The following is a 25,698-nucleotide window of genomic DNA, read 5'->3' as shown; positions in this document are numbered from 1 at the left end:
AGCTACATATTTCTTTTAAAAGTCAGTAGGTATCTGGTCAGTAAGTTATAAGAAATCTTTATCCTTGTCATCTCAAAAGAGAAACAATACCAATTCCAAATAGGAAACATAGTTTATTTCTATATGTCTAACCTTCTAAATAATCTCTGACTGTGAAAAACTGAGTTTTTTGGAAGATATTTTGACTTGAGTATATATAGAATTGCAATCCTTTCATTTTTGGAATAACATGATTTAAATTTCCAAACCAATCATTAGAAAGGAACACACCAAAAATTGGATAGTTTTTGTACTTTTAAAACAGGTATATAAGAAACAAATATTTATGTACGTATTACAAGTTTATATCTTATGAAATCAGTTAAAACGAGTGGAAACAATAGTTTCATAGTGTTAAAACATGTTACTGCATAGGAACATATTCTTTTGTTGCATCTTTATAAAAGAAAATATAGAAAAAAAGTAAATCGATGCATACACGCACAACACACACATACACATTCACTCTCTAAAATGAAATTTCCATACTTTTTCCAATTCTGTTGAAATTTTTAAACCTCTGGGCAGTCCAGAAAAATATAGAAACTCTTATGGAAAATTCTACTTCTCCCTTATTTAAAATATAATGTTAAAAGATAATAGAAGTCACTCACTATTAGACTATAACTCAATTATGTATTTTTTTCATTTTGCCTTTTCCTCAGTTCCTTTCTTTTTTTTTTTTTTTAATTTTTTTTTCAACGTTTATTTATTTTTTGGGACAGAGAGAGACAGAGCATGAACGGGGGAGGGGCAGAGAGAGAGGGAGACACAGAATCGGAAACAGGCTCCAGGCTCTGAGCCATCAGCCCAGGGCCCGACGCGGGGCTCGGACTCACGGACCGCGAGATCGTGACCTGGCTGAAGTCGGACGCTTAACTGACTGCGCCACCCAGGCGCCCCTCCTCAGTTCCTTTCTATAGCAAAGCCAACTGAATTTATTTCAGCAATAACTATTATATTTCAATACAAGATAAAATAGACATTTCACTTCTGAGTCTTTTTATGTCTCTTCTTTTATTCTCTCCTGAAGCTCATGGTGTCTACCACTGTGCTTAACTAAAATCCATACTCTCTACCAAAATTTATATCTTTATTATATATTTGTACACCAAATTAACATAATTTATACTTTATAATAACATACATTAATTTATAAATAAAAGAGAATATCAGAACATATTTTCTCTTGTGAACTTAAGAAATAACTAAACACAGATACACATGATGGAAAAAATATCTAACAGAATGCAGATTGTGATAAATAATTAAATTGAAATCCACCTAAGGCAGGTTGGTCAATTGGCTCACAAGCATAAGAGAAGACTATTAGTGTAGTAATAATCTAGATTTATTCTTTGACAGCAGTCAATCTTTTAACATGTTTTCTTTGTTGATGAAGTCTCAATGTCTTTATTTTTACTTTTTGTTTAAGCTCTAGAAATTTTTCCATGCACTTACTAAATAGAAACTAGAAAGTCAAGGCTGTAAAAATACTCCCAGTTATTTAGTTTAGCTTTATCCCAGAAGCATATATTTTTTTCTACATTTATTTCTTTTTGTTTAGACATCTCTAAATCTTGGTGTTCTACTCTTGCCTTGGTCAGTACTTGTTGTGTTTTGCTTCACAATATTATATGTAGCTCCCAACAGGTCTTCCGAGCATCGTTCTCTCACTTACCTGAAACCTGTCATTTACATCATAGGAATTATCGTACTAATTCTTCTCTCAGGTCTCCTTAAAAAATTAGCCCATTTACTCTTTCCCTTTGAAAATAAATTCTTACCTCACTAGAAAAATGGAGATTTTCCTTCTTTTAAATATTGCTAGTACTTTAAAATGTAATATTGTATTTTATATAACTATTAAAATATAAATAAAGGTTTATGTGTATAATAAGCACATATATTTAATCTTTAATAGATATGTAAATTATGTATATAATAAACATACATATATATACACATACATATATATATATAATAAACATATATATTGAGAGAGAGGGAGGAGAGAAGAGAGGAGAGTGTTGGTGTATAAGCAATACATAATAGGTGTAAACATATATTTAATGGCTCCAGGATCAAGAAAAAATGTTTCCTGATCTCATCATAATGGCTTTTCTTAAAGACCCTAAGATGCTTAGTTTCTTTGAAAGTTCATGTAAAAGCCTAGAAAATTCTAGATTTGATTAAACTCTTTTTTTTTAACCTCTGTCGGAGATTGAGTTAAATATGAAGCCAACAGAAAAATACTACACTCATTTCTCCTCAGTGGAATAATCAGATACATCCAGAGCACAATCTACAACTCCATAGGAAGACAGCTATCATTCCCATTCTCAATTTCTTCATTTGTCAAATGGTAATAATAATATTTACTACATGGGATAATGAAGAAATTAAATGAGATGAACTGTATTATTTTTGGTAACTAAAGAAAGAAATAAAAGCATGTTATTTCCTATTCCCCTGCTCTTCTTCCTTCACCAGTCTTTTTGTAGGAATATTCAAAACTGCTGTATTCAGGCGATTTTTTATGGTATTCCATTTTTGAAAGCAAACAAAGAAGCAACGTACACTCAGTAGAACTACATCACAGCTCAGGTTTGCAAGAAGTCTGGATTTCTCACTAGCTCTATGGCCTTTGACAAGGTCACTTAACCTCTTTCAACCTGTTTTCCCTCTGTACAATATAATTAATAACATCTACCTTGCAGTTGTGTATTGAAGGTTAGAAATATATGGAAAGTGCTTATCATGACATGTAATTCTGTTAGTTAAGAAGTGATAGCTCCTCCTATATCCAGAAACATTTTATGAAAAGAAATTGTGTTTTACTCTTTCTTCTTGCACATCTATCTTGAAATTATATATAAAGTTAGTTTGGAATGGCCCTAGTTTGAGAAATGAGGAATAGAGAATAGATATATGCTATATTTATACCTATTAGACACTGTAATAAGAGTATACTTAAAAGTCTTTTACTAGCGAGTTACACCAAAAATATATATCTTAATTTCTAATGTTAATAAACAGTTTAACTTATTAAGATGAATCAGCTGAACCAATAAGAATTACATGTCTATTCTGATGGAATAGTATAGGCATGTATAGGTAAAAGCATCTCCCATTTTGATGACAGATGAGTATGATATTTTTGGCTAATAGTGATCATTGGCCATTTCTATCCTGAGAGAAGATCCCCAAGCTTCAAAGAATATCTTGCGTCAGAACCTAGGATGGAAGATGCAGACAAATCCAGTGCTTGGCTTCATAGTTTATTCTTTGTTTAGTTACCTAAATGCATTTGTCTCCCTTTTAAAATCCTGGTATTAGGATAATCTTATATAATTTGCTTAGGCAGCATTTCCATAAATTCTTTTTCTCTGTTTTTATTACTTTATTCATTTCAGCAGCCAGATGAAAAACAATTATTACTGTATTAAGTTTGATTTGTTATCACAATTTTTACACAGTGTTTTTTTAACTTTCCAAACTTAATATACGACCATACCTCTCACTTCACGTATTAGCATGTTATATTTGGCCTGTCATTCTTTCCCAGTGCCCTAATTCCCTGTATTACATTCTTAGTAATATATGTATTAGTGAAAGTGTTGAGGGTTGTATGGATCCAAAAGAAGGATCAGGTGAATGTTACAGGCCCCCCACAGCTACCAGAAAAAAAAAATGTATACACAACACAATTTTATCTAACATTGCGGAGGTAAGAGCTACCTTCAAGCTTATTTTGGATAGCTTGAGAAGACAGAAACCCCATGTTAACATTGCTGCACATAGATAATTTTGCAACATTACAAATTAGTTTAAAGCACAAGACTCCAAATCAGAGAAAAATACTCTTCTTCTTACGAACTGAATAAACTTGTTCTTAGCAATTCACCTGTGTCTTACATAACTCATCAATCAAAGGAGGTGGTTGGTTCACTTGGTGTATGGATTCTCCTTAGCTCCAATTATTAAAGATTTCACAATCCCAACTGCCAAAGGCTGTTGTTTCATAAGTATGTACCCCGTCAGTATATGTCTTATCCATCTATAGAGGTTTGATATCTCATGCATTGAGCCTTAAAATATACTTCAAGGATGTATTTTCATCAGAAAATGATCATATTATTACACCTTAGGCTAGATAAATAAATTATATAGAAGATAGGCAGATGGCTAGATTGTCAAAATAGGGAACCAGGGAATTAATTGCAAAGTTTTAAACATCTTCTAGATACTATTTATCTAATTTGATCCTCTCAAAATTTTTGTGTGATAGCACAATTTTATTCTATATATAAAGGAATTGAATATCAGAGACATTAAGTGACATTCTCATAGTTATATGAACATGAGTCAATATGTGGCAGAGATGGAATTCAGACCTATCATCATCATTTTCCATCACCAAATTTTCCTGCAAAGAGTATTTGATTAAAAGTAAAAACAAAATTGTGAGGAATAATAATGAACGGGGTGTGATGCTCCTTTTTCTTTAATAATTGAAAAGTTGTAAGAAAATGGTAATGGAGGGGCATAAAACTTAGTTTGGGAAATGGTTGGACTTTCTGCCTTCAAGTGTGTGTGTGTGTGTGTGTGTGTGTGCGCGCGCACGCATTTACTATATACATATTAATTGAACATGACTATGTTACCAAATGCTTTATGGGTATTATTTTCTATTTTAAGTTGTTATTATCCTTTTATTTATATTTTGATGTTACTTTTAACGTAGGATTTTTCAACACATAGTAGCCATTAATCAGCATCACATGCAATTACCTGTGGCGGAAGCAGTGGCAGTCTTATAAAGGCAAGAAGCATACTCAAGTCGTTGCATCTCCTCTGCATGTCATACTTGACCCACATCATTAATGCATGGAAGATGGTTTCTTCATCAGGGACATTTACATCATCGCTGGCCAGGAGTTTATGGAGCTCCTCAGCTGGAAGCAGTAAAAACTCTTGATTTCTCATAACTTCCATTATGTTTTCCTGCAGGGAGAAAACATCTTGGCATAAATTTGGCTTCACTTTGATTTAGCTAGCAAAGCATCTCAGAAAGAAATGAGAAAAGTCGTCAATAACCTTTGTTCTCATTATAACATAATCCTTGAGACTTAATCCTTCAGAAACTAGAAGCTGTTAAAATGAAAGCATTGTAATTGTAATTGAAGTGTAAATGTATCAGAGACAGCACAGATCTTGTAATAACTGGAGGATTATAATGTTGAGCTTTGTTATGCAGGCAGAATGTACTAAGTGATTAAATGTTCAAGTTTCAAGTGGACCTGCTATGTAAGATTCGGTGAATACGAAGAGAATAGCATTTCAGATTTTTTAAAGCTTGACTACCTATACATGAATCAGAAAGTGAGAATGAAACTACATGGAGAGTAAATGACACTATAAGATGCATCATTGTTTATTTAGAAGCAAAAAAAAAAAAAAACAAAAACAAAAACAAAAAACCCAAAACAAACAAAAAGACTCCCAAAAAACAAAAAAAACAAATATAGCACAAATAGGCCAGAGAAGTCACAAAAGCACGTATGTTCCACCCTTTTATTATCTCTCATGCCTCCCTCCTCTCATCACAATTTCTCTGGCTTAATTTAGATCCCCATTTATTTTCTTCCAGATTGCTGCCATAACCTTCTAATTACTCTGCCTGACTCTATTCTTAGCTTCTTTACTGCAGCCCCTGTAATAATGATAGAATCTGTCTAAAACATAAAATGTATGCCATTACTCTGAAGTTTTGCTTGGTTTGCTTCAGTCTACTTTTGTTTTTTGGTTCAAATCTCTTGGTTAACCACACTAGTTTCTTCTGGTCTGACCTCCTTCTGTTCTAAGCCTACACGGCTTCACCTTATTTGTGTTCCAGTCACAAAAATTACTTACTCTTCTTTCAATTTCCATCCTGATTGACATGTCCTCCCTCTCTCCCTCTATCGCTTTAAAATGACTTTTCATCCATGTTGTTTTCCTAATTTCTGTCATTTTCAAGACTCAATTCCAAATCTACTTGCTATATATGGGCTTCTCGAGCCCTCTGTCTGCTTGCATTTGATCTGGTTGCCCCATCCATCATGCCTCTGCAGTGCGTGGTATTTATATCTGAGACAGCAGTTACCAAACTGTGGCCTAATTTTCAGTGTACTTAGGGGGTCTCATCACAAACTGGAAGCTCCTTGAGACAAACACCTTGACAATTAACCTTGTATATCTAGATCCTGGAACATAGCAGGTGAATAGTATATATTTATTGAATTGCTGTGTTGATGATCTTTGTAGAGAAGAATAAAATCTTGGAATTAGTACAGAACAGCGCAGTTTTTTTCAAACACATTTTTAAAACGACTTGTCAAAAACTGTATATTTTAGCAGACAGGCTCCAGGGGCTGATGTATGGTTAGGGAAGACAGATCTGACTGGTTGCCTCTTCTGTTCCACCGTCCTCCGTATCTCAACACCAACAAAGATATAAGTAAGGATTCTCAAATCACAGTTTTGGTAGAAATCTCAATACATGCCTATTATAGAAAAAAATGTAAAAGAGATGGGACTAGATCTCTTCCCCAAAAGGCATTATGATTATCCTAAAGCTGAGTAGGAGATTCAGCAAGTGCCCATTACCGTGTATGTCAGAGCAAATCCAAACACATTTTCTAAGTCAGACCTAACCTATATTAAGAGTATATCCTTGGAACTGAATCCAAGGCTTGAAATGCCTTCAGCTGTCACAAAAGCATGTCAACTTTTACTTTCATTCAGGTCATTTTTCATATTTATATACATTTAATTGACATCACAGAATAGCTGATTTCCTGCAAATTTTTGTCCCCGGTGTTTCCTCTGTGCCTAATGTAGTACTATGTAAATTATTGATGTCCAATAACTATTTACTGAAGTAACCAATAGAGTGTTCTGAGAAATACTGCCACCAAGTTTCTCTAAAGAACTTGTTAAAAGTGAGATCAAGATGTCTTTGAAATCTTTGAAAGATGTTTTTGTCCATCTATTTTTCGAGTTACTGAAAAATCTATGCCTCTATTAAACTACACACAGAATTGTATAGCTAAACCAGCAGTATACAGTAAAGGGTGCCATAAAAAAGCAGTTCTATGAAACTCTTAGTGGTGTCTATCAAAGACATTGTTTAAGGCATATTTTGTTATATTTTACAGTGTCTCTTTATGATGATCCTTGGGAGAAATTTCCTACAGGTTTTAGTAGCAGGAATAATTGCACTTCTCCTGAGTAAATTGGTTTGCTTTTACTATGGATGTTGTAAATTATGAAATTGATCAGATTTCTCTTTTTATTTTGCCTTTAGAATACTTAGAGTTACATTGAAATCTATCTCATAGGAAGGCTATAGCCTTTTATAGTTTGATTTCTTTTTTCAGATGCTCCAATAGGTGTCATTTAACATCACTACAGCAGAATTTTTTTCTTTTATTCCTAAATCTGATTTAGAGTATATTTTTATAATTTTATGTCTTTGCAAGGCATACTACATTTTTGGGAACAAGCCAGGTTTGAAAAAACTGCAATAAATAAACTGGACATTAAGAGCTAGTAGCAGATATTATTGGATCTGTCACACTGTATAGTATGTTGTTTATTATTTTTCCTTCACATATTTTGGAGTTCTGAAGTTCTCTTTGCTCTTTTTTGTTTTCTCCATCAAGTCCCCTTTTCATGATACACTGCCTAATAGTTTTCTGGTATTTTGTTTTTTGTTTTTTTGTTTTTGTTTTTGTTTTTGCTTATTCTAGCTTCTGGTAATTGTTTTGATTTCATTATGTTCTATTCACTGAAGAAGAAAAGAATATAAATTCACACTAGTTTCCATACATTGCTTGTGCACCTTAGCTAACTCCTTGTTAGAGAAGATCAAGTAATGAAAGGCATCAAAATTCTTTGGCCTATTTACCTTTTGGGCAATAACTTTACTTTAAACTTATTCAATAATTCATTCTATATGGATTTACTGAACACATAACATATGGTCCCGGATAACTGTAGTAAGGAGAACAAAATGGATGTGCATCAAAAAGCATACCACACATGAGACACCTATAAAACATGCAGTGCTTAGAAAATGACTTGTCAAGCAGGTTTCTCAAATGGGCCTAGAATATAGCTAGGAATGTAAACTAGAAAATGGGAAATGGAAAGATATAGTATTACAACTAGAGGAAAGCATATAAACAAAGACATAATAGCAGGTAATATGGTATAAATTGCCATATTTGGAATGTCAATTTCATTGAGAATGAGAGAGAAATAATATTGAAAGTTTACTTTAGACCATATAATGGAATACACTTATTTTAAAGATTTGACAGTCTCTCCATTAAATAGTATTATATACACACAACTTTTACACATAGATTGAAACATTTATTATAAAGAAGATTTTAGCACCAAACTTAAGTTGCCACTACATAAGACACAAATAATCTTAATTAATTAGAGCAAGACTTAATTTTAGTATCTACTTTTTCTACTTCATAATATTTAAATAATTTGGCTAACTATAAAAATTATAATTTTTTATTTTGAACAGAATTTCCTCACCATTTTTAATTATTTCATGAATGTGACACAAATATTTTCTAATATTAATTTTCTTCTCTCCCTTAATTATATTATTGTCTTCCCTTAGCTTATTATTGGTTTTATATCAATAATTAGTAATTGATTTGAAGTTCCAGTAGAAATTAACTTTTTGACATAATTTTGAAAGTCAGTTAACAATTAATGGTAATATTAGGTCAAAATAATATAAGTAAATCTATTCAATTATCATATTTTAGTTATTGATGTAGTTAAAATTATGAGTATTAAATTGTAGTAAAATATTTTATTAATGTTCAAATAACTTTAACATAAACTTTAACATTGTTTACTTCATCAGCAGCTACTCCCAATGTAGTAGTACACTATATGCATGGTACACTATTATGGTTAACTCATAGAAACCACTGTTATGCACGTCTACTGAGTTAAAACTTATGTTTTACCATCTTGCACTTTGTGATCAGAGGGCAATTAGAGTAACTTTCTTTTCTTTTATGAGTATTATTTGTTTTAATTTTTAAAAATTTTTAGAAAGAGAGAGAGCGCGCGCACTAGCCAGAGAGAGGGGCAGAAGGAGAGAGAGAATCTCAAGTAGGCTCCAAGCCCAGTGCTCAGCGGGCTGACGGGGGCTAGATCACACAACCCTGGGATCATGACCTGAGCCAAAATCAAGAGTTGGATGCTAAACTGACTGAGCCACCCAGGCACCCCACTTAGAAGAACCTCCTAATTGCTTTTTTAAGCATTATATTGGAAAGGTTAATCCTTCGCCAGACCACCACAGAATCTCTGGCTTGGTTCCAAATCACAAGAGGCTATAGAATTCATTGTCCATCTAAAATGTTATTGGTTAAAAAGATGAATTATTAGGAGACTCAAACTATCAAATAAATGAAAAACTGAAAGGTGAGCCTGAGAATTGGCTACATCCTCTGGCTGAGGCTTATTATATAGATATGAAATTGCAAATGTTTGGTCTAAATTCTGAATTGAAGCAGAAGTTACATGATGCACCACCAGATTGAGTAGGGTCTCCTCAAACTTCATATCCACTTGAAAGCTCATGTGAGGTTTGGAAATAGGGTCATTGCAGATGTAAGTAGCTAAAGTTAAAATAAGGCCATACTGGATTAGAGTGGTCCCTAATCCAATTACTGGTATCCTAAAAGACAGAAACAGACATACAGTGAGAACACCACGTAAACACAGAGGTGATCCAGAGGGAAGAAGGCCATGTGAGAGTGGAGATAAAAGTCATGCTGTCACTAGCCAAGGAATCCCAAGGATTGCTAGGAACCACCAGAATTTGGAAAAGTCAAGGGTGAATTCTTCTCTTGAACTTTCAAGGAGAGTATGGATCTGCTGACATCTTTATTTCAGACTTTTAGCCTCGAGAGCTATAAGAGAATAAATTTCTGTTGTTTTAAGCTACTCAGCTTTCAATACTTTGTTAAGGCAGCTGCAGGAAAATAATAAATATCATAAGAGAAAGTAAAAAAAAATAGTTACATTAAAAACCCTTACATAAACCTAAGAAACTATTCCCAATCTTTTAAATTATAATTTCTAGGCTCTTTATTTTATAGATTGATGCCTTTAAGAAATATCAGGTTTCCAATTACCTAAAAGATTGTCAGGGTCAGGAAAAAGTGTTCTACTATTAGGATCCAGATCTCTCTCTCTTGTTCTCTCTCCCTCTCCCTCTCCCTCTCCCTCTTTCCCTTTCTACTGCCTCTAGAATTTAAACCTTCTAGAAGTGCAGGGCGGGGAGACATATCTCTTCCAATTATCAAGGGCTTCTTACACCAGCTACCTTGAAGTTACTACACTGATATACTGGTGTCAAGACTAACCATTTCAAGTTAAAACATTGGCTTTTGATTACATTCCTTGCCTGAATTTTTAATTTTTAATCCCAGTGTCAAAGTTGCTCTCTGAACTCTTTGAATACTACGTTAGAGTTCAAAGGGAATAGAGACTCATTAAGAGATAAATAACATCTTGTTATTTTACAGGTGAGAATGTTGACGCTGGAGGGGCTCATACACAGTCATTTCGTTAGTCACAATAGGATTAGGTACTCAGTCTCTTGTCCTATTATATTATCTGGGCTATCTATCCTTTGACTAAGTTCTCCTTCTGCTTCTTCTTTGTTCATCTAGTTTAGATTTCCTGTCTTACTTTGAACTATGCAACACATGTGCACCTTGATTCTTAAATGCTCACCTGAACTTTGTTTCCACCTCTTTTTGATATATCTGAGTTCCATGATGTGGCATGGTGATTATGGAGAGTCACATATTACTACTGACTTGGAGAGATGGTCAGGATTTAGATCCCAACCCTTGCTATCCACTCGTTGTGTGATTAAAAAGTTGGATTCATTGTGCGTAAATGGGATAGAAATGGTATCCACTGTATAGCATTGTTGTGAGGATTAAGAGTCAGGATTAAATTATGTTTACTTCTCTTAGAGAAGTAGCTGATACTTAGTAAGTGTTATATACGCATCAGCCATTACCATTCCATATCTGTGCCTACCCTTCACTTTAGCCTCCTATTGTTAGCTGTATTGTCTACATTCACATTTCTGTATCTTCCCTATTTTCTTTACTGATTATGTAGTCAACAAAATTTTATCGAGTGTTTTTTTTTTCTCTGCCTAGTATATTCACAATGCTAAAGAATACTGAGACTAAAAAATAAAAGTTCTGGCTCCTAAAGAACGTACTTTTTAATGAGAAGGAAAATATGATATTATAAGATATTTTATGACAAGAGAGAAAAAATGGAGAATTTAATGGAGTCAAAGTTATAAGAATACAAGCGAAGTAAATGAGGTCAAGGAGGAGTGTGAGTTAGGAAATATACACACCTTTCCTCTCTGGAATAGCAATGCCCAAGACAAGGAAATGTTTCTCATGGAATCACAGATTCACAGAGCACCAAAGACATGTTGCTGTCATGTGATCTAATTCTCATATCATTATCTAGCATGGAGAATTACTTTTTTTTAAAATAATGTTTATTTTTGAGAAAGACAGACTATAAGCAGAAGAGGGGCAGAGAGAGAGGGAGACACAGAATCTGAAGTAGGCTCTAGGCTCCAAGCTGTCAGCACAAAGCCTGACATAGGGCTCAACACCATGAGTGAGATCATGACCTGAGCTGAAGTCGGACACTTAACCCATTGAGCCACCCAGGTGCCCCCAGCATCAGGAATTTCTATGACCTCAGATAATCTCAAATTGGAAACAATCTTTGAAGCTACTTAGTTTAATGTATAGTCTATGTACTTTTCTGTGCACTGTCCACCGAATGAGGATTTTCAATGATTGGAAACACATTACCCTATAAGAAAGCCCATATCATTGCTGAATAGCTCTGGCAGAAAATTGCCCTCATTTAAATATTTTTTTTTTGTTAATGTTAATTTGTTTTTGAGAGACAGAGAGAGAGAAGGAGAGAGGGAAAGAGAGCATAAGTTGGGGAGGGGAAGAGACAGAGGAAGACACAGAATCCAAGGCAGGCTCCAGGCTCTGAGCAGTCAGCACAGACCCCTACATGGGGCTCAAACCCATGAACCACGAGATCATGACCTAAGCTGAAGTCGGATGCTTAACCAACTGAGTCATCCAGGCGCCCCGGAAAATTGCCCTCATTTTGAAGTAAAAACTGCCTTCTTATAATATTCTTACATTAATTCCCAGGCAAATCTATTTTTTAGTCTATTGATCAGCATTTCAAATAGTGAGGATTATATTTTTCTCTCTTATGACTTTTAAAGGCTACAGAACTATCATTGTTTAATCTTTCTAAGGGATCCTAATCTTCAAAACCAAGAAGCTATGCTAGAGCAGACTTGCATTCTTTTCTTTATTCCTTCAGAAATGAGAAAAAATAAAACGAAAATAAAAAATATTCTTACAGGGGGTGCCTGGGTGGCTCAGTTGGTTGAGCGTCTGACTTTGGTTCAGCTCATGATCTTATGACTAGTGGGTTCGGACCCTGCATCTGGCTCTGTGCTGACAGCTCAGAGCCTGGAGCCTGCTTTGGATTCTGTGTCTCCCTCTCTCTCTGCTCCTCCCCCACTCACACTATGTCTCTCTCTCAAAATAAATAAACATTAAAAAATTTAAAAATATATTCTTACAGACTCTGCGTTGTTCATTTACATATAACTTTTTTAAACTTTCCCAAAGACATTTTCCAAATAAAGGCAACATAAATATTAAACAATCATTGCATAAAAATCTAATTTCAATCATATATATGTATATGTATAGGTAGATATATAATTTTTGTTATTCAAATAAAACAAGAAAAAGAAATATTCAAAGAGTTGCCAATGTATATAATCGACAGTGTTTTTCTTACCAATTTTGTCAGTGCTTTGGAAATGACTATGTGTGATGGGCATTGAGGAAGGCATTTGTTGGGATGAGCACTGGGTGTTGTATGGAAACCAATTTGACAATAAATTCTATTTAAAAAATTATATATCAAACCCTTCCTTAATAATAGCAGTACGCATTAATGGCCACACCTGTATATGGATCCTCTTCTGAGTTTTCTTTAGCTACAGATAAACTATCAAGATCCAAATCTGCAAAACTACAGGGAATGGCTGCATTTTCATTATTAATTATTTTCCCTTTATTAAGCGTGGTTACTTAACTGGTTGTAACTACCCCCCCAAATATTAGAGTATCAATGTTAAATAGAAGCCTTTTATAATAATTCTAAAATTGTATCCATTATCAGAAATGATTTCTGATGGTCATCTTTCAAGATTATTGTATCAGACAAAAGATAGTTTCATTATTTTAAATTCCTTAAAAAATATATGAGTCTATGACTGGAAGTCTTTTCTGAAAAAATATTGCTAAAGAGTTAAGATAACTTGGAAATTATAGTGGAAAAAGCAATAATTATTCAACAGGAAGGATTGGAGAACATCCTTTTCTAATACTCTCTAGTCAAGATTTCTCAGGAAAAGTCACTTAATTATTCTAAGATACCATCTTCTCACCTCGAAAATGGGCTCTGTAAAAACACCTAACCTATAAACCTTTTCTAATTTGCTTTCTAGCCCATTGATCTTAGAAGGAAATAATTCCTAAACTTTACAATGTTATACAAATGAAATGCAAGTATCTTCATGGGATTCTTTAACCCTTGTAATAATTTGGTTTGCTTTTGATACTGGAGATAATTATTCAAACTTAAATATGTGATATATTGTCTACTAATATGTAGGAAAAGGGAGAAGGGAGCATATACAAATCATTTATAAACATCACTACCAGAAATAGCCCAGGCAGCTAAACAGTTCTACTTCCTTTTTTTTTTTTTTTTTTTTTTTTGGTGTAATGGAAAAGTAACTAATTGTTCCAAAACATATTAATTACTTTGCAAATTGTGAAACACTGTAATTATGTATGCATAAATTATTAGAGTAGTAGTATTCATTTTTGTAACTTAATATTAGGTACATATACTCCTTGGTAGAGCCCAAACCTATCTTTCCCCCCTCCCTTCATAAATTGCTTTCCATTAGTATTTGTCAAGTTTCTTTTGGGTGTCTTATAGAAATCACTGAGAAAGGTAGCAGATGAAAAAAAAAAAAAGAGGAACATGAAAATCTCTGCACAATCTTTATAAGAGGCACATATTTGTGCCAGCCCACGGGAGAAATGGTAATATTGCCAATTAAATCTGGAGGTAACAGCATACCTATGAATTCAAAGCTGTTTCTTTTCACTGTAGCAAAATGTCCAGAACACCTGATCACATAAACTTTTTCTTAAAGGAGTTACAATGCCTCATAAAAACATTAAAATAATGATCCTCTACAACTTTTCTAGAAAACAGAATTTTAACATAAGATAGTATTTCTGTCTTCCTTGCAAGGACATCTTGCAGAAAATTGGCTGTACGAATCTTCTTTGGTGCATAAAAATGTGTATTTTATCAGGTAGTGCTCATTCTGTGCTTACAGAAAATTGAAAGAAAGTTTATCCCTTATCTTAACAGAAAACATTTTTTTTCAGGACCAAAAAAGGATTGTTTTGTCAACCTGTATTTATATAGTCTTTTGTTCTTATGCGTGTAAACATAAATGATGCATCAGGGAAGACTGTTATATGCATAATCTAAAATAGCCTGACAGTTGGGGTAAAAAGTATGTGTAGAACAAAACGGAAGAGTGAGTATGGGTTGCTTACATAACCACATTGATTAGTTTGCAGTTAAGAACAGCATTAACATTCTGGAACAAAGAATACATTACAATTTTGCAATCTTAAGGTTTAAATGGTCTCTACAGAAGCATGTAAAATTTTAATTATAATTGTGCATGCATTTATTGCTTAATAAAAGGATTTAGACTATTTCCCTTCTGGGGTGGACTAATTTACTAGCTGCTTTAAACCAATGTTAAAAATTACAGAATAGTATATTCTCTAATATTTAACATCTATAAAAAAATTTTAAACAACAGACATAATCGTAATCATTGTCAAAAAATCAAGTAAAAATCAAAAGCAAGCTATAAAAATTCTTCCCAAGAAAACTGTAAAATGGAAATTAATGAAAGAGAATACTTTATGTAAAACAGTTGGAAGAAAGAGGATAATCCCTTTAGTAGTCATGTAAATGTATAATAAATTTTCCTCCAGTTTGCCAAATAATAATTTAGTGCATGCCATTAATTTATCTCTCAGCAAATAAAATAGCCATTAGCTACATTACAACATATATGTTTACATACAATGCATTACATATGAAAGTTGGTGCCAAACTAAGTCCATGGAATATTATTATATTTTATAAATAAAATGTAGTAAAAAGAGACAAGTATTTTACTCTGAAAAGTTAGATGTTCATACTTCTCATAGGCTATATACATTGGCATCCCAGAGTTTCTATATGAAGTAACTATTCATTATTTCTAAAACAAAAGCTAAATATACATTTTTACATTTGATAAAGCTATTAAATAATCTTTTTTCTGTCTATTTAAAGTAAAAAGAATGATAAACTTGTATATTTGTTTCCTCTTACTCCTGTAACAAATAACCACAAATGTTGCGGCTTAAAAAAACACCCATTTATGACTTTATGATCTCACAATTCTGTAGTCCAGGCAAGGTGTGGCTCTGTTGGTGTGCTATTTCAGATTTCACAAAGCCAAAATTAAAATGTTGGCAAGGCTCCTTCACTTTCGGTCTTTGAAAGTGAATCTGTTTGAAGCGCATTCGTAGAATTCAGTTCAATGTGGTTGTGGGACAGAGATCCCCATTGCCTTCTTGGCTGTTGCCTGAAGGTCATTCTCAGCTTCCTGCATTACTGAGCACGTCCCTTCCTCCATCTTTAAATACAGCAAAAGCAGGCTGAATCCCTACATTTCAAATCTCTCCTGCCTCTCCTTCTGCCTCATGTCTCTTCTTTCTTATTCTGCCACATCTCTGTGACTGACTCTTCTGGCTTCCTCTTCTACATTTAGGCACTCATGCCATTATGCTTGAATAACCCTAGATAATCACTCTGTATTGAACTCAATTAGTTACCTCAATTCCATCTGCAAAGTATCTTCACAGCAGTACCTAGATTAGTATTTGATTAAATAACCAGGGAATTTTTACAAAGAGAGGAATCCAACAAAGGGGCTCTAAAAAAGTAGGAAAGCAGCTCCTGGCTATTGCTCATGGTCCTTTGGTGATGGACCCCTCACACACTGAGGTGTATCGGATGGAGCTCTAGGTTAGCCTTCGGCGAGTGCCAGGCAAAGACAGACTTCTGGCAATTCAGTGGATATTCAGGCTTATGGCTTTAGTGAAAAAGTGTGGACAGCCCTTTCAAATGGCTTCATCTAATAGCCTCATGAAAACTTTGAGACTGAGTCTGCTGTCAAAATGAAGGAGGTAATCTTATTAAACTTAGTGAGGCTAAGTATTCCCAATGAGCTGTCAGAGACCAGGCCCATGCATGATCCAGGAGGTCTCTATACTTGAGTTCCCACTGGGCCAGTGGAGACAGTGGCTTCTCTGCAGCTATGCCTAAGAGGTAGGTGGGCACTCCTGAGACCAACTCATGAAGACGCAAGACTCTAGCCAGGCCAGGTGTCACCCTGCTCTGTATGTACTATTTCCACTTCACTAGAGGAGACTCATGAGCTTCCTGTATCAGACAAATTGAGTCCTCTGTTAAGATCTATGACATGATTGGGATTTCTGGTAGTAAAACTACTTCACAGCTATGAGTCATTTGCTCACTATCTGCTGAGCTTCTCTGATGGCTCTTTCCAATTAAGTTCTACTGAGATGGAATGAGGTGTGGTTACCATCCAACCTGAGAAATCTGTCCCTTGAAGATTGTGAGAAAGGACCTGTGGCACAATGACCAGAGCCTCATGGGGTACAGATGGCTATCCAGGCCACCACAGCAAATGTGCCATGTTAGTTTCACTGAATCATGGGCTATGGCTAATGGTCTGGTTGTATGGTAAGGTCAGTGACAAGCCTCATACTGGCATATAGAACGGGACTTCTCACCTCTCTGTGGGGACCAGAGATTTAGATACAATTGTATCTTTTTGTTAACCATGTAGATTCTCACCAGAAAGTTTCTTACATAGAAAAAAGAGAACATAACCAATGGGCAGGCCATATTTGTCATCTGAACGTAGAGAATGAATTATTATTTTTTTTTCCCCAGAACAAACAGATGTGCTGGGATCCATGGAGGATATCTCATGGAAATTCAGACAACATCCCAAACTGAGCCTATGGACTGCCTCTTCTGTCAGAAGCTGCCAGAACAGCATGGAAAAGCTGAATCACCTACCAGACTCTGGCCAAGAGTAATAATTCTACTCAGCGACAGATTCTTTGAGCCAATGGGCCAGGAAGATCTTTTCAGGAAGAATGTTGGGTCTGTCACCCCATATGGAGGAGGTTCTACTGGATCTTGAATGTAGTGTGAAACTTTATCCAGGTTTGGTCTGGTCATTCCTGCCTGTACATTCCACTGACTTAGGCCACACTATGTGGGCGCTATAAGATAATATTTATTTCTCATTTGGGTTTCCTAAACACATTGCATCCAATACCAGCCCTGAAATTTGCAGCCAAACTTATACCCCAGTAGGCCTAATCACAGGGCATATGATATACTCAAGATGCTGTGTATCATTCACAAGCCACAGGGGAGGTTAAGTGTTTTAATGGAAAATAGCAGTAAGGTATAAAGGGCTGATGGGAAGGAACAAAAAAACCCCAGCCTGGACCATGAATTTCAGGTGAGTAGTCTGGAGCAATGCAGTAACTATATAAAATAGTACTTCCCATTTGTCCTGCATGTTTGACCAGGCTGTCTGTCCCCTTATTTCAATTGTACACCCCATTTTTACAGCTATTGACACCTTGGACTTTACGGGGGATTCTGCAAAAGTCTTCCATCCTCTTTAGCGTCTTTACAAAAATTCAAATAGATGGGCAATCAGGATGGCTATTAAAATGCGAGAGATAGAGACAGTAATCTCCTTTTCCATTTTCCCTTCAGGTGTAGAGATTGAAGTTTTACCTATAGAAACCTTGAAAAGAATGGTTATCAACTTGAGATCTCTAGTTCAAACATTGTTCCTTATGGTGGCCCTGCTACTGTGTTCTTGGTAACCCCAAGGGATGGATATCAGCATATAAAATAGATTTGTCTTTTCTTCCTAAGAAGATCTTAGCCAGAAGACTTGGGTTGACTACCTTTAGGCTTGGATCGAATGTGGTATTCCTGATCATGGACAGGATAGACTGTTCATTTTACTGTTGATGTGGAGGATTCCCTCCAGTTCTGAACTGATAGTATATGAGTACCTTCAGCCTGAGTGCTACATATAAGAGTGGAAGGGGGGAGGGTCTCAATTCTCTTCTTTTTCTCCTATGGGTACCCCATGTTACTTCCATCTCATTGAATTTACAGAGACACCTTTTCCAGGCAGTGGCCACTGCTCTGAATTTGAGTGGCTATTGAGTATATGACAACATCTTGATCCTACAGATAAACATTTGATTGTTGTTCCATTACATACAAGTGGATATTTGTCTATGGATCTTTCTGGTACCTCAAGTGCCACAACCTTATTTATCTTGACTCAAAGCATTGCTGCAAACTGAACTCTGGCATAGCAGTAGTGAAATGTGTCTCTAAAATTCCACAAATTCCTGTGACAGGTGGGAGTAACCAGAACATCTGAAACAAAGCACACATCCACCATCAAGGCTGTTTTTGTTTTGTTTTTGTTTTTTCCCTTAACATAGCAGATTTTCCTCCCTATACTCATCCTTACCCTATTGTGTTTTTGCTAACATCTCATGTATATGGATCAATGAAACTAATAAAGTAAAAGAGTCAATTACAAAGTCCATAGGGCTTCTGGCTATCTAGAATAGATCCTAATGGATGTGGCATACCTTTTCCTTGGTAATAGTTGGGAATCATGGCTACATTCACTCTTCCAATCTTCCAATAAGGACACCTTACTGTCCTACTTGGGGTCATTTTGATTATGCCCCTTGTTGTTTGTTATCTTAGATTAACCAGCTCTGGTCACAGCCTCTCAGTTTTGGCTCATTCAAGCCCATGATGGGTAGCCCATGCTTCTTGCTCAGGCCCTCAAGGACCAAGAGATGGAATTGAGGAGTCCAGCTCCAGGAACAAATCCTATATGTGGTTTTTCAGGCCCAATAATAGGCAATGGCAAGGCTTTGGCTGGCAGGACTCATAAAGGAAAACTTCCCTTCCATACCAGACTTGTTACACAGCTAAGGCATTACAGTTTCTGAAGAAAGTTGTAGTCAAGACTCACATCCCCAAGGCCGGCCATGCTCATACAGGTATCTGCATTCATAGCTTAGGCTCCCCCATTAAGAGGTCTCCTGATCAGGAGACTCAGCTGAGGCACTTCAATCTACCTTGACTCTGTACCTTTGCACTCCTAGCCCTTTCCCCTCACTTTCTCCTCTACTCAGTACTCCACAAATTAGCAGGAGTCTTCTGCTAGAGGCATCTTGGCAGTGGAACAGATTCTCTTGTCTGTGCCAATCCACCTGACCCTTACCCAGTGGCATTCTTTATGGAAAAAAAATGTTTTTTGGGGGGAGCAAGCACAAGGTTTTACCTCTTGTTTTCACTGTCAGAGGATATGAATAAAGGCTCAACTATTCTCAGTTTGGAATAATTTGACATCTGGTTGCTTGATATATATAGGTTTCCCACCAATCCAATATTTTTTTAATTAGTATTTAGTATCTTTATTTTGTTTTGATTCCCTCTAGTTTCCATGTATTAGGACACTAGCCATAAATATAACTCTTAATCCTGTGACTACTCTTATAATAGGTCTTATAATAGCATCCCAAGGCAGGGGGGAAGGGAAGTGAGGGGTAAGAGGTCTGGTAGGAGTGGGATCAGGCAAGGCATTATGGTAGTGGTAAGTTCTCCTCATATGATTCCCCATGATTCCATTTGCTGTTACTCGACAAAGACTGATTTAAAATGTCTTGTTAAAATTATATATATATATATATATATATATATATATATATATATATAATACAATTTATATAAAAAGTTATATCGTGTTTGGGGTTCTTGGGTGGCTCAGTCAGTTAAGTGTCAGATTCTTGATTTTGTCTCAGGTCATGATCTCACAGTGGTTCGTGAGTTAGAGTGCCTCTTCTGGCTCTGTGCTGACAGCACAGAGACTTCTCAGGATTCTGTATCCATCTCTCTCTCTGCTACTCCCCTGCTTGTGCACATACTCTCTCTCTCTCTCTCTCTCTCTCTCTCACTCTCTCTCAAAAATAAATAAACATTAAAAAAGTTATATAGTTTTCTATCAAGCATTTTTTATATCAAAGACCATATTTTATCCACTTGATATGCCCTAAAGCTGTTAATACACAATGGCAAATTTAAATATTTACTGTAGCTTTACTGTTATCACAGATTTAAAAATTATTTGCAACATGACTGGTCATATTACAAGTTTGGAGCTATGTGTAATGCTTTTAGTTGAATTTCCATCTGTATGTATTACCATCAATGTTCTAGTAATTTTTATGGGATTCCACTAAATTCATAGTAATATCTGGATTGACTATAAAATAAAACAAAAAATATATTTAGAGAAATATTTTGATATAGGTGTCTCTAACACTAGATAATGAGAGAGAGAGAGAGAAATTGTAACTTATCATAGGCTAGTAAATAAGGTATGAAACATATAGATTATAATATCTAATGTCTACATATGAATAAATTAAACTAATGAGGGTTAAAGTGAGGTGTGGAAGGTCCTACAGTTGTAAGTTGTAGATAGATGATAAAATCTTATTTCAAAGAAGAATGACTCATATAAGTGACAGGGAAAGAATGGGAACTTGTCAATTGAGATAAATATAGGGAGAGGCAAGCCTGAAAATCCTGAACCCTAATTTTTCTGAACCCTTCCCCTCTAGATTGCAGAACAGTCCCTTCTCTTTTGCTACACAAACAGAAAAAAAAAATAAATAAAAACCTTATCAAATATAACCCAAAAACAGTAATGCCAAAGGTGTTTGGTTTATCTCAATTCCTTTCCTCACCAACTATCATTGCCTCTAGGTTAAAAACCAGAGTCAAGTCTTGGTACCATTTTGGTAGAGAAGTAAAAACTCTGATGCAGGAAGAAGTAACATTCACAGCAAAGCAATTACAGGATCTGGTTAAGGGTATGAAAAAAGTAGGAAGGAGTATGTTTTGGAATTGATCTTGGTATGAAGCCAACATGGAGGAATGTAGGAATAAAGATAAGACTATTTATGTGGGCCACTCACTCATTATTTGGGATTCAACATACTGGCTAAGAGTTGATTTTAGTAATGAAAATGGAAGCTACCCTGAAGTCTGTATATGATTATGCCCTACTGTAAATAAATTGGTGATGCTAGAACTGTATTAGCATATTATTGAGGAAGAAAACAGAAATCAGAAGGAGGTGGAAATATTAAAATGGATTATGTGAAAGAACAGAAAATCCCTTCATTTTATACTCTTATGCCCTCTTGGGAGGGCCCAAAGAATAATGCTGAAGAGGGAACCATAATGTTAAGAAGGCTGGAGTTAGGAGTGGGAGGCCCTATCATCTTCCTGGAGCTTAGTGCCACTGGAATTACTGATATTCCAGCATGGAAGAATCTAGATGGCAGCAGTTAATTATCAGAAGCGAGATGGATATAATAAAAATAAAGAGTAGGAAGACCTGAATGGCATAGTTTTCTTTGATCCATGAGAATCTATGGAATTGATCTTCAAGTATGTTGAGGTTAGATGGATGGCTTTTCACTCAGGATATTGCTTCATTTGGGGAGTTAGAAAACTTGATAGCTGGTGATATGAAAGTGGATATTATCCACTGTAATGACAAATGCTAGTCCATACAATTTCTAGATCAAAACAAGTCCACAGATTCAGAATCTACTAATTTAAGGGGGAAATGAGAGCCCTTGAGAAGCATACCACAACCAGCATATACAAAGAATTTCCCTCTGATCCTTCCCCCGATGGATCTGCAGCCTTTGCTAGTATAGATGAGCACTGAGAAAAAGAAACGGGATACATTTGAGGACTGATAAGAGATTTGTGGTGACACTGAAATGCCATAATGTTTTTTTTGGGTATAGTGGGGCGTATAGAAGCTGCATGCAAATGAAATTTTGCCTCGGTGTGGGTACAATGGTTCTATAGACCTTTCCTGTGATTATCTTCTTAGATATAAATGTGTAATTAAGATATGCTAACAGCTGGCAGAGCTCTCTCATTGATTCCCTGATGTGTTAGAAGACTGGTTCTCAAGTTTTTGCATGTATCGGAATGTCCTGGAAGCAGGGCTGGCTACATGATTTGTGAGGCACAATGCAAAGTGAATGCAGAGTCTCTTTTTCAAGGAGCATGAAAAAATGATGTTAAAGGTACATAGAAAGCTTTTTCTCTTCTTCCACTCTATCCCTTTTGATTTGTCTTGGTGCTTTTTATTTGCTATTTAATGTCAGTCTAAATAAAGAAAAGTTAACATTTTAAACTACTAGGGTGAATTTTACTCTACATCTTTATGTTGTACAATGCTAGATTTAAATGTTAATAGTAGTGGGGCGCCTGGGTGGCGCAGTGGTTAAGCGTCCGACTTCAGCCAGGTCACGATCTCGCAGTCCGTGAGTTCGAGCCCCGTGTCAGGCTCTGGGCTGATGGCTCAGAGCCTGGAGCCTGTTTCTGATTCTGTGTCTCCCTCTCTCTCTGCCCCTCCCCCATTCATGCTCTGTCTCTCTCTGTCCCAAAAATAAATAAACATTGAAAAAAAATTAAAAAAAAAATGTTAATAGTAGAGAATTGAAGTCATATGCAGAAGCACCAAAATTACATAATTTGCACTTTGTATCTAATCTTCAAAGAGTGCCTAGTGTTGGCCAGAGGAAGGAAACATAAATCAGATTCAGGAACGATTGGAAGGAGGAGGAGTGCATCCCCTCAGGCCTGGCACCAGGCCTAGGTAGTGCTCCCTGGTATGGCACAACCCTCCTGTATATAATGCCAAGGGGTATTATCACCCAGCTACTGGTTCGAGAAATACTTTCTTCTCAATTCTCATCATCAGGAAATAACAAAAGAAGTTTGTTTCTCCGTAACATAGGTGGCAGTACATTTTCATAATCACAGGACTCCTGTTATAATAGAACTATTTTCTGTCATAATAGAGTCTACAAAAACCTTACCTATCCTGACATTCCAAAAAGCATCATCACAGGTGGCCACTTTATTGATGATATCAGCGCCCTAATTGGGGTTAGTGGCTAGTAAGTGAAACGTATTTTGGATAACCTAGTAAGACTCATGCATCCTGGAAGGCAAGTGCTAAATCCCATGAGGTTTCAAGGATCTGCTTCATCTGTGGACTTTACAATAATATTACAGTATAGAGTAGCAGGAGAACTTCTCTAGATAGCAAGTCATTGTCCTTCACTCATCTAACCAGTGAAAATAAGGCACAAAATGTATTAAGTTCCTCTGAATATTTTTAAAATTTATTTATTTACTTTGAAAGAGACAGAAATAGCACAAGTAGGGGAGGGTCAGAGAGAGAGGGAGACAGGGAATCCCAAGCATGCTCTGTGCTGCCAGCATAGAACCCAATGCAAGGCTCAAACCCATGAACCATGAAATAATGACCTGAGGCAAAGTCAAGTGCCTGACATTTAACCAACTGAGCCACTCAGATGCCCCATGTTCCTCTGAATTTTATAAAGCACATAGGAATACGATTCAAATCTATATGTTGGTTGGTTCAGCAGGCTATCAGTTTCTAATGGGGTTAGTGTTTGTAAGGCCCAGTTATTCTGTAAGCTTTCCTCCATTTATACAATGCGACTAGACATTATTTTGCTCTGGAAGTAGCCATGGTGGGTAAGAAGTTGGGAAGAGAATCTATCAAGTCTCAGTGGTAAAATTATGGTTTGAACTTATCAGTACTACCCTCTGCAATCAAGAATTGTTCCCTGTTTGAGCAAACAGCTCCTGGAACACTGTTGGGCTCAAGTGATGATTGAGGATCTTACCATGGAACATCCAAGGACTACGAAAATTGTTTTGGTATTATTAAATCCATTTGATAATAATGAGAAGTAATCATAGAAACAATCCATTGTACAGTGCAATTTCACAAGGGAAGCATTGCATTTAAACCAGGCTTGAGCAGGTCTAAAAGGCACTAATAAGTGAATGCCTGTTCCTCAACTAGTATGTATGGTCCCAAGGTTTTTTTTACAATAAACTTATGGAAAATGAAACAATTCAGTCCTAGTTTAGAAAAGGGATGACATGGTATATCAGTGCTAGCCAGGACAGTGATGAAAGTATATTTTTTAATGGGCAAATCTGTGAACATTTCACTTAGATGCCTACTTTGTTGGAAGAGAGAAATAGTTTAAGTCACACATAAACTTCTGAGCACGAGCAGAAGTTGACTGGCTATTGAGAAGCCTGAAAGGAACAACAGAGAAAGATCAGTGACAAGGAGATCTGGAGTACCCTTATGTCAATAGATATACTCAAGTGATCATAAAGTAAAAATCTTTCTTAAGTGCCCAGCAATAGCATTCATTACAGAGGAGGCTCTCAATGATCAGGTACCCAGTATAACTTGTACCATGGACGTCAGCTATATTATTTTCTATGCCATCTCAGTGTTACAATGGGCCCACAAAAAGATGACCATGGTAGCAAGCATAGAAGTTATATATGGGTATGAAAATATGAACTCCCCTTCAACAAAGCTGGTCTAATTATATTATTGATAATTCCTAATATGGCACAATTCTTTGAAGAAGACAAGCTAGCCATCTGGTGGAAGAGTGGATTATTTTCTGGAATAGATACATACTCTGGACATAGGTTTACATCTTTGGCTTCTCAGCACCAATCTCTTAGAGAATTCCTGATCCAATGATACAGTGTGACTGGCAAAATTATGACTGACAAAATTTCCTTGAGAAAAGGAACCTATTTTATGACAAAGGCAGTACAAAAAAGGACTCCGGAAGATGACATTCATTGGTCTTACCATATCACCCATGAAAAAATGCATGTCATTAGAAAATGTCAAGGGTAATATAAATAATATTATATAAATAATGTAACATACATAATATAAATGTAACTAATATTTATTTTACTATGACAGGTACTTTACTCATACTATCTTATTTGGTGTTATTTTCTGTGTATAAGTAATGAGGCTCATAGAGATTAGGAGACTTATCCAAGGATACAAACCTTGATAAGTGGTTAATTTAAACCTAGAATTATGTATCTTCAAACCATTCCTCCTTGTACTTAACTTTGTTCGGGATGGGATTATATTATCAAGAACTAGGGTAGGTAGATAAATTTCCGGGAATGAGTTAGCTAATAAACATAATAATGAAGAGTTATAGAAAAATTGAAAAACAAAAACATGTATGAGAT

General features: G+C 35.6%; 1 protein-coding gene across 2 annotated transcripts in view; it reads right to left on the bottom strand.

Annotated features, from left to right (window-relative positions):
- The window catches only part of KLHL1 (kelch like family member 1), a 362,363-nt gene that overhangs the window by 140,689 nt on the left and 195,976 nt on the right, over window positions 1-25,698 (bottom strand). For both annotated transcript variants that reach the window (XM_040487388.1, XM_040487389.1), the window contains exon 5: window positions 4,834-5,046. In XM_040487388.1, the coding sequence (XP_040343322.1) occupies window positions 4,834-5,046 (213 nt within the window). The remainder of the gene's footprint in view (window positions 1-4,833; window positions 5,047-25,698) is intronic.

This window comes from Herpailurus yagouaroundi, unplaced genomic scaffold, assembly GCF_014898765.1.
Source record: "Herpailurus yagouaroundi ecotype Mexico unplaced genomic scaffold, PumYag 164, whole genome shotgun sequence".
Taxonomy (NCBI): domain Eukaryota; kingdom Metazoa; phylum Chordata; class Mammalia; order Carnivora; family Felidae; genus Herpailurus; species Herpailurus yagouaroundi.
The sequence above is the reverse complement of the archived record's forward strand: the minus strand, read 5'-3'. Positions and strand labels throughout refer to the sequence as shown.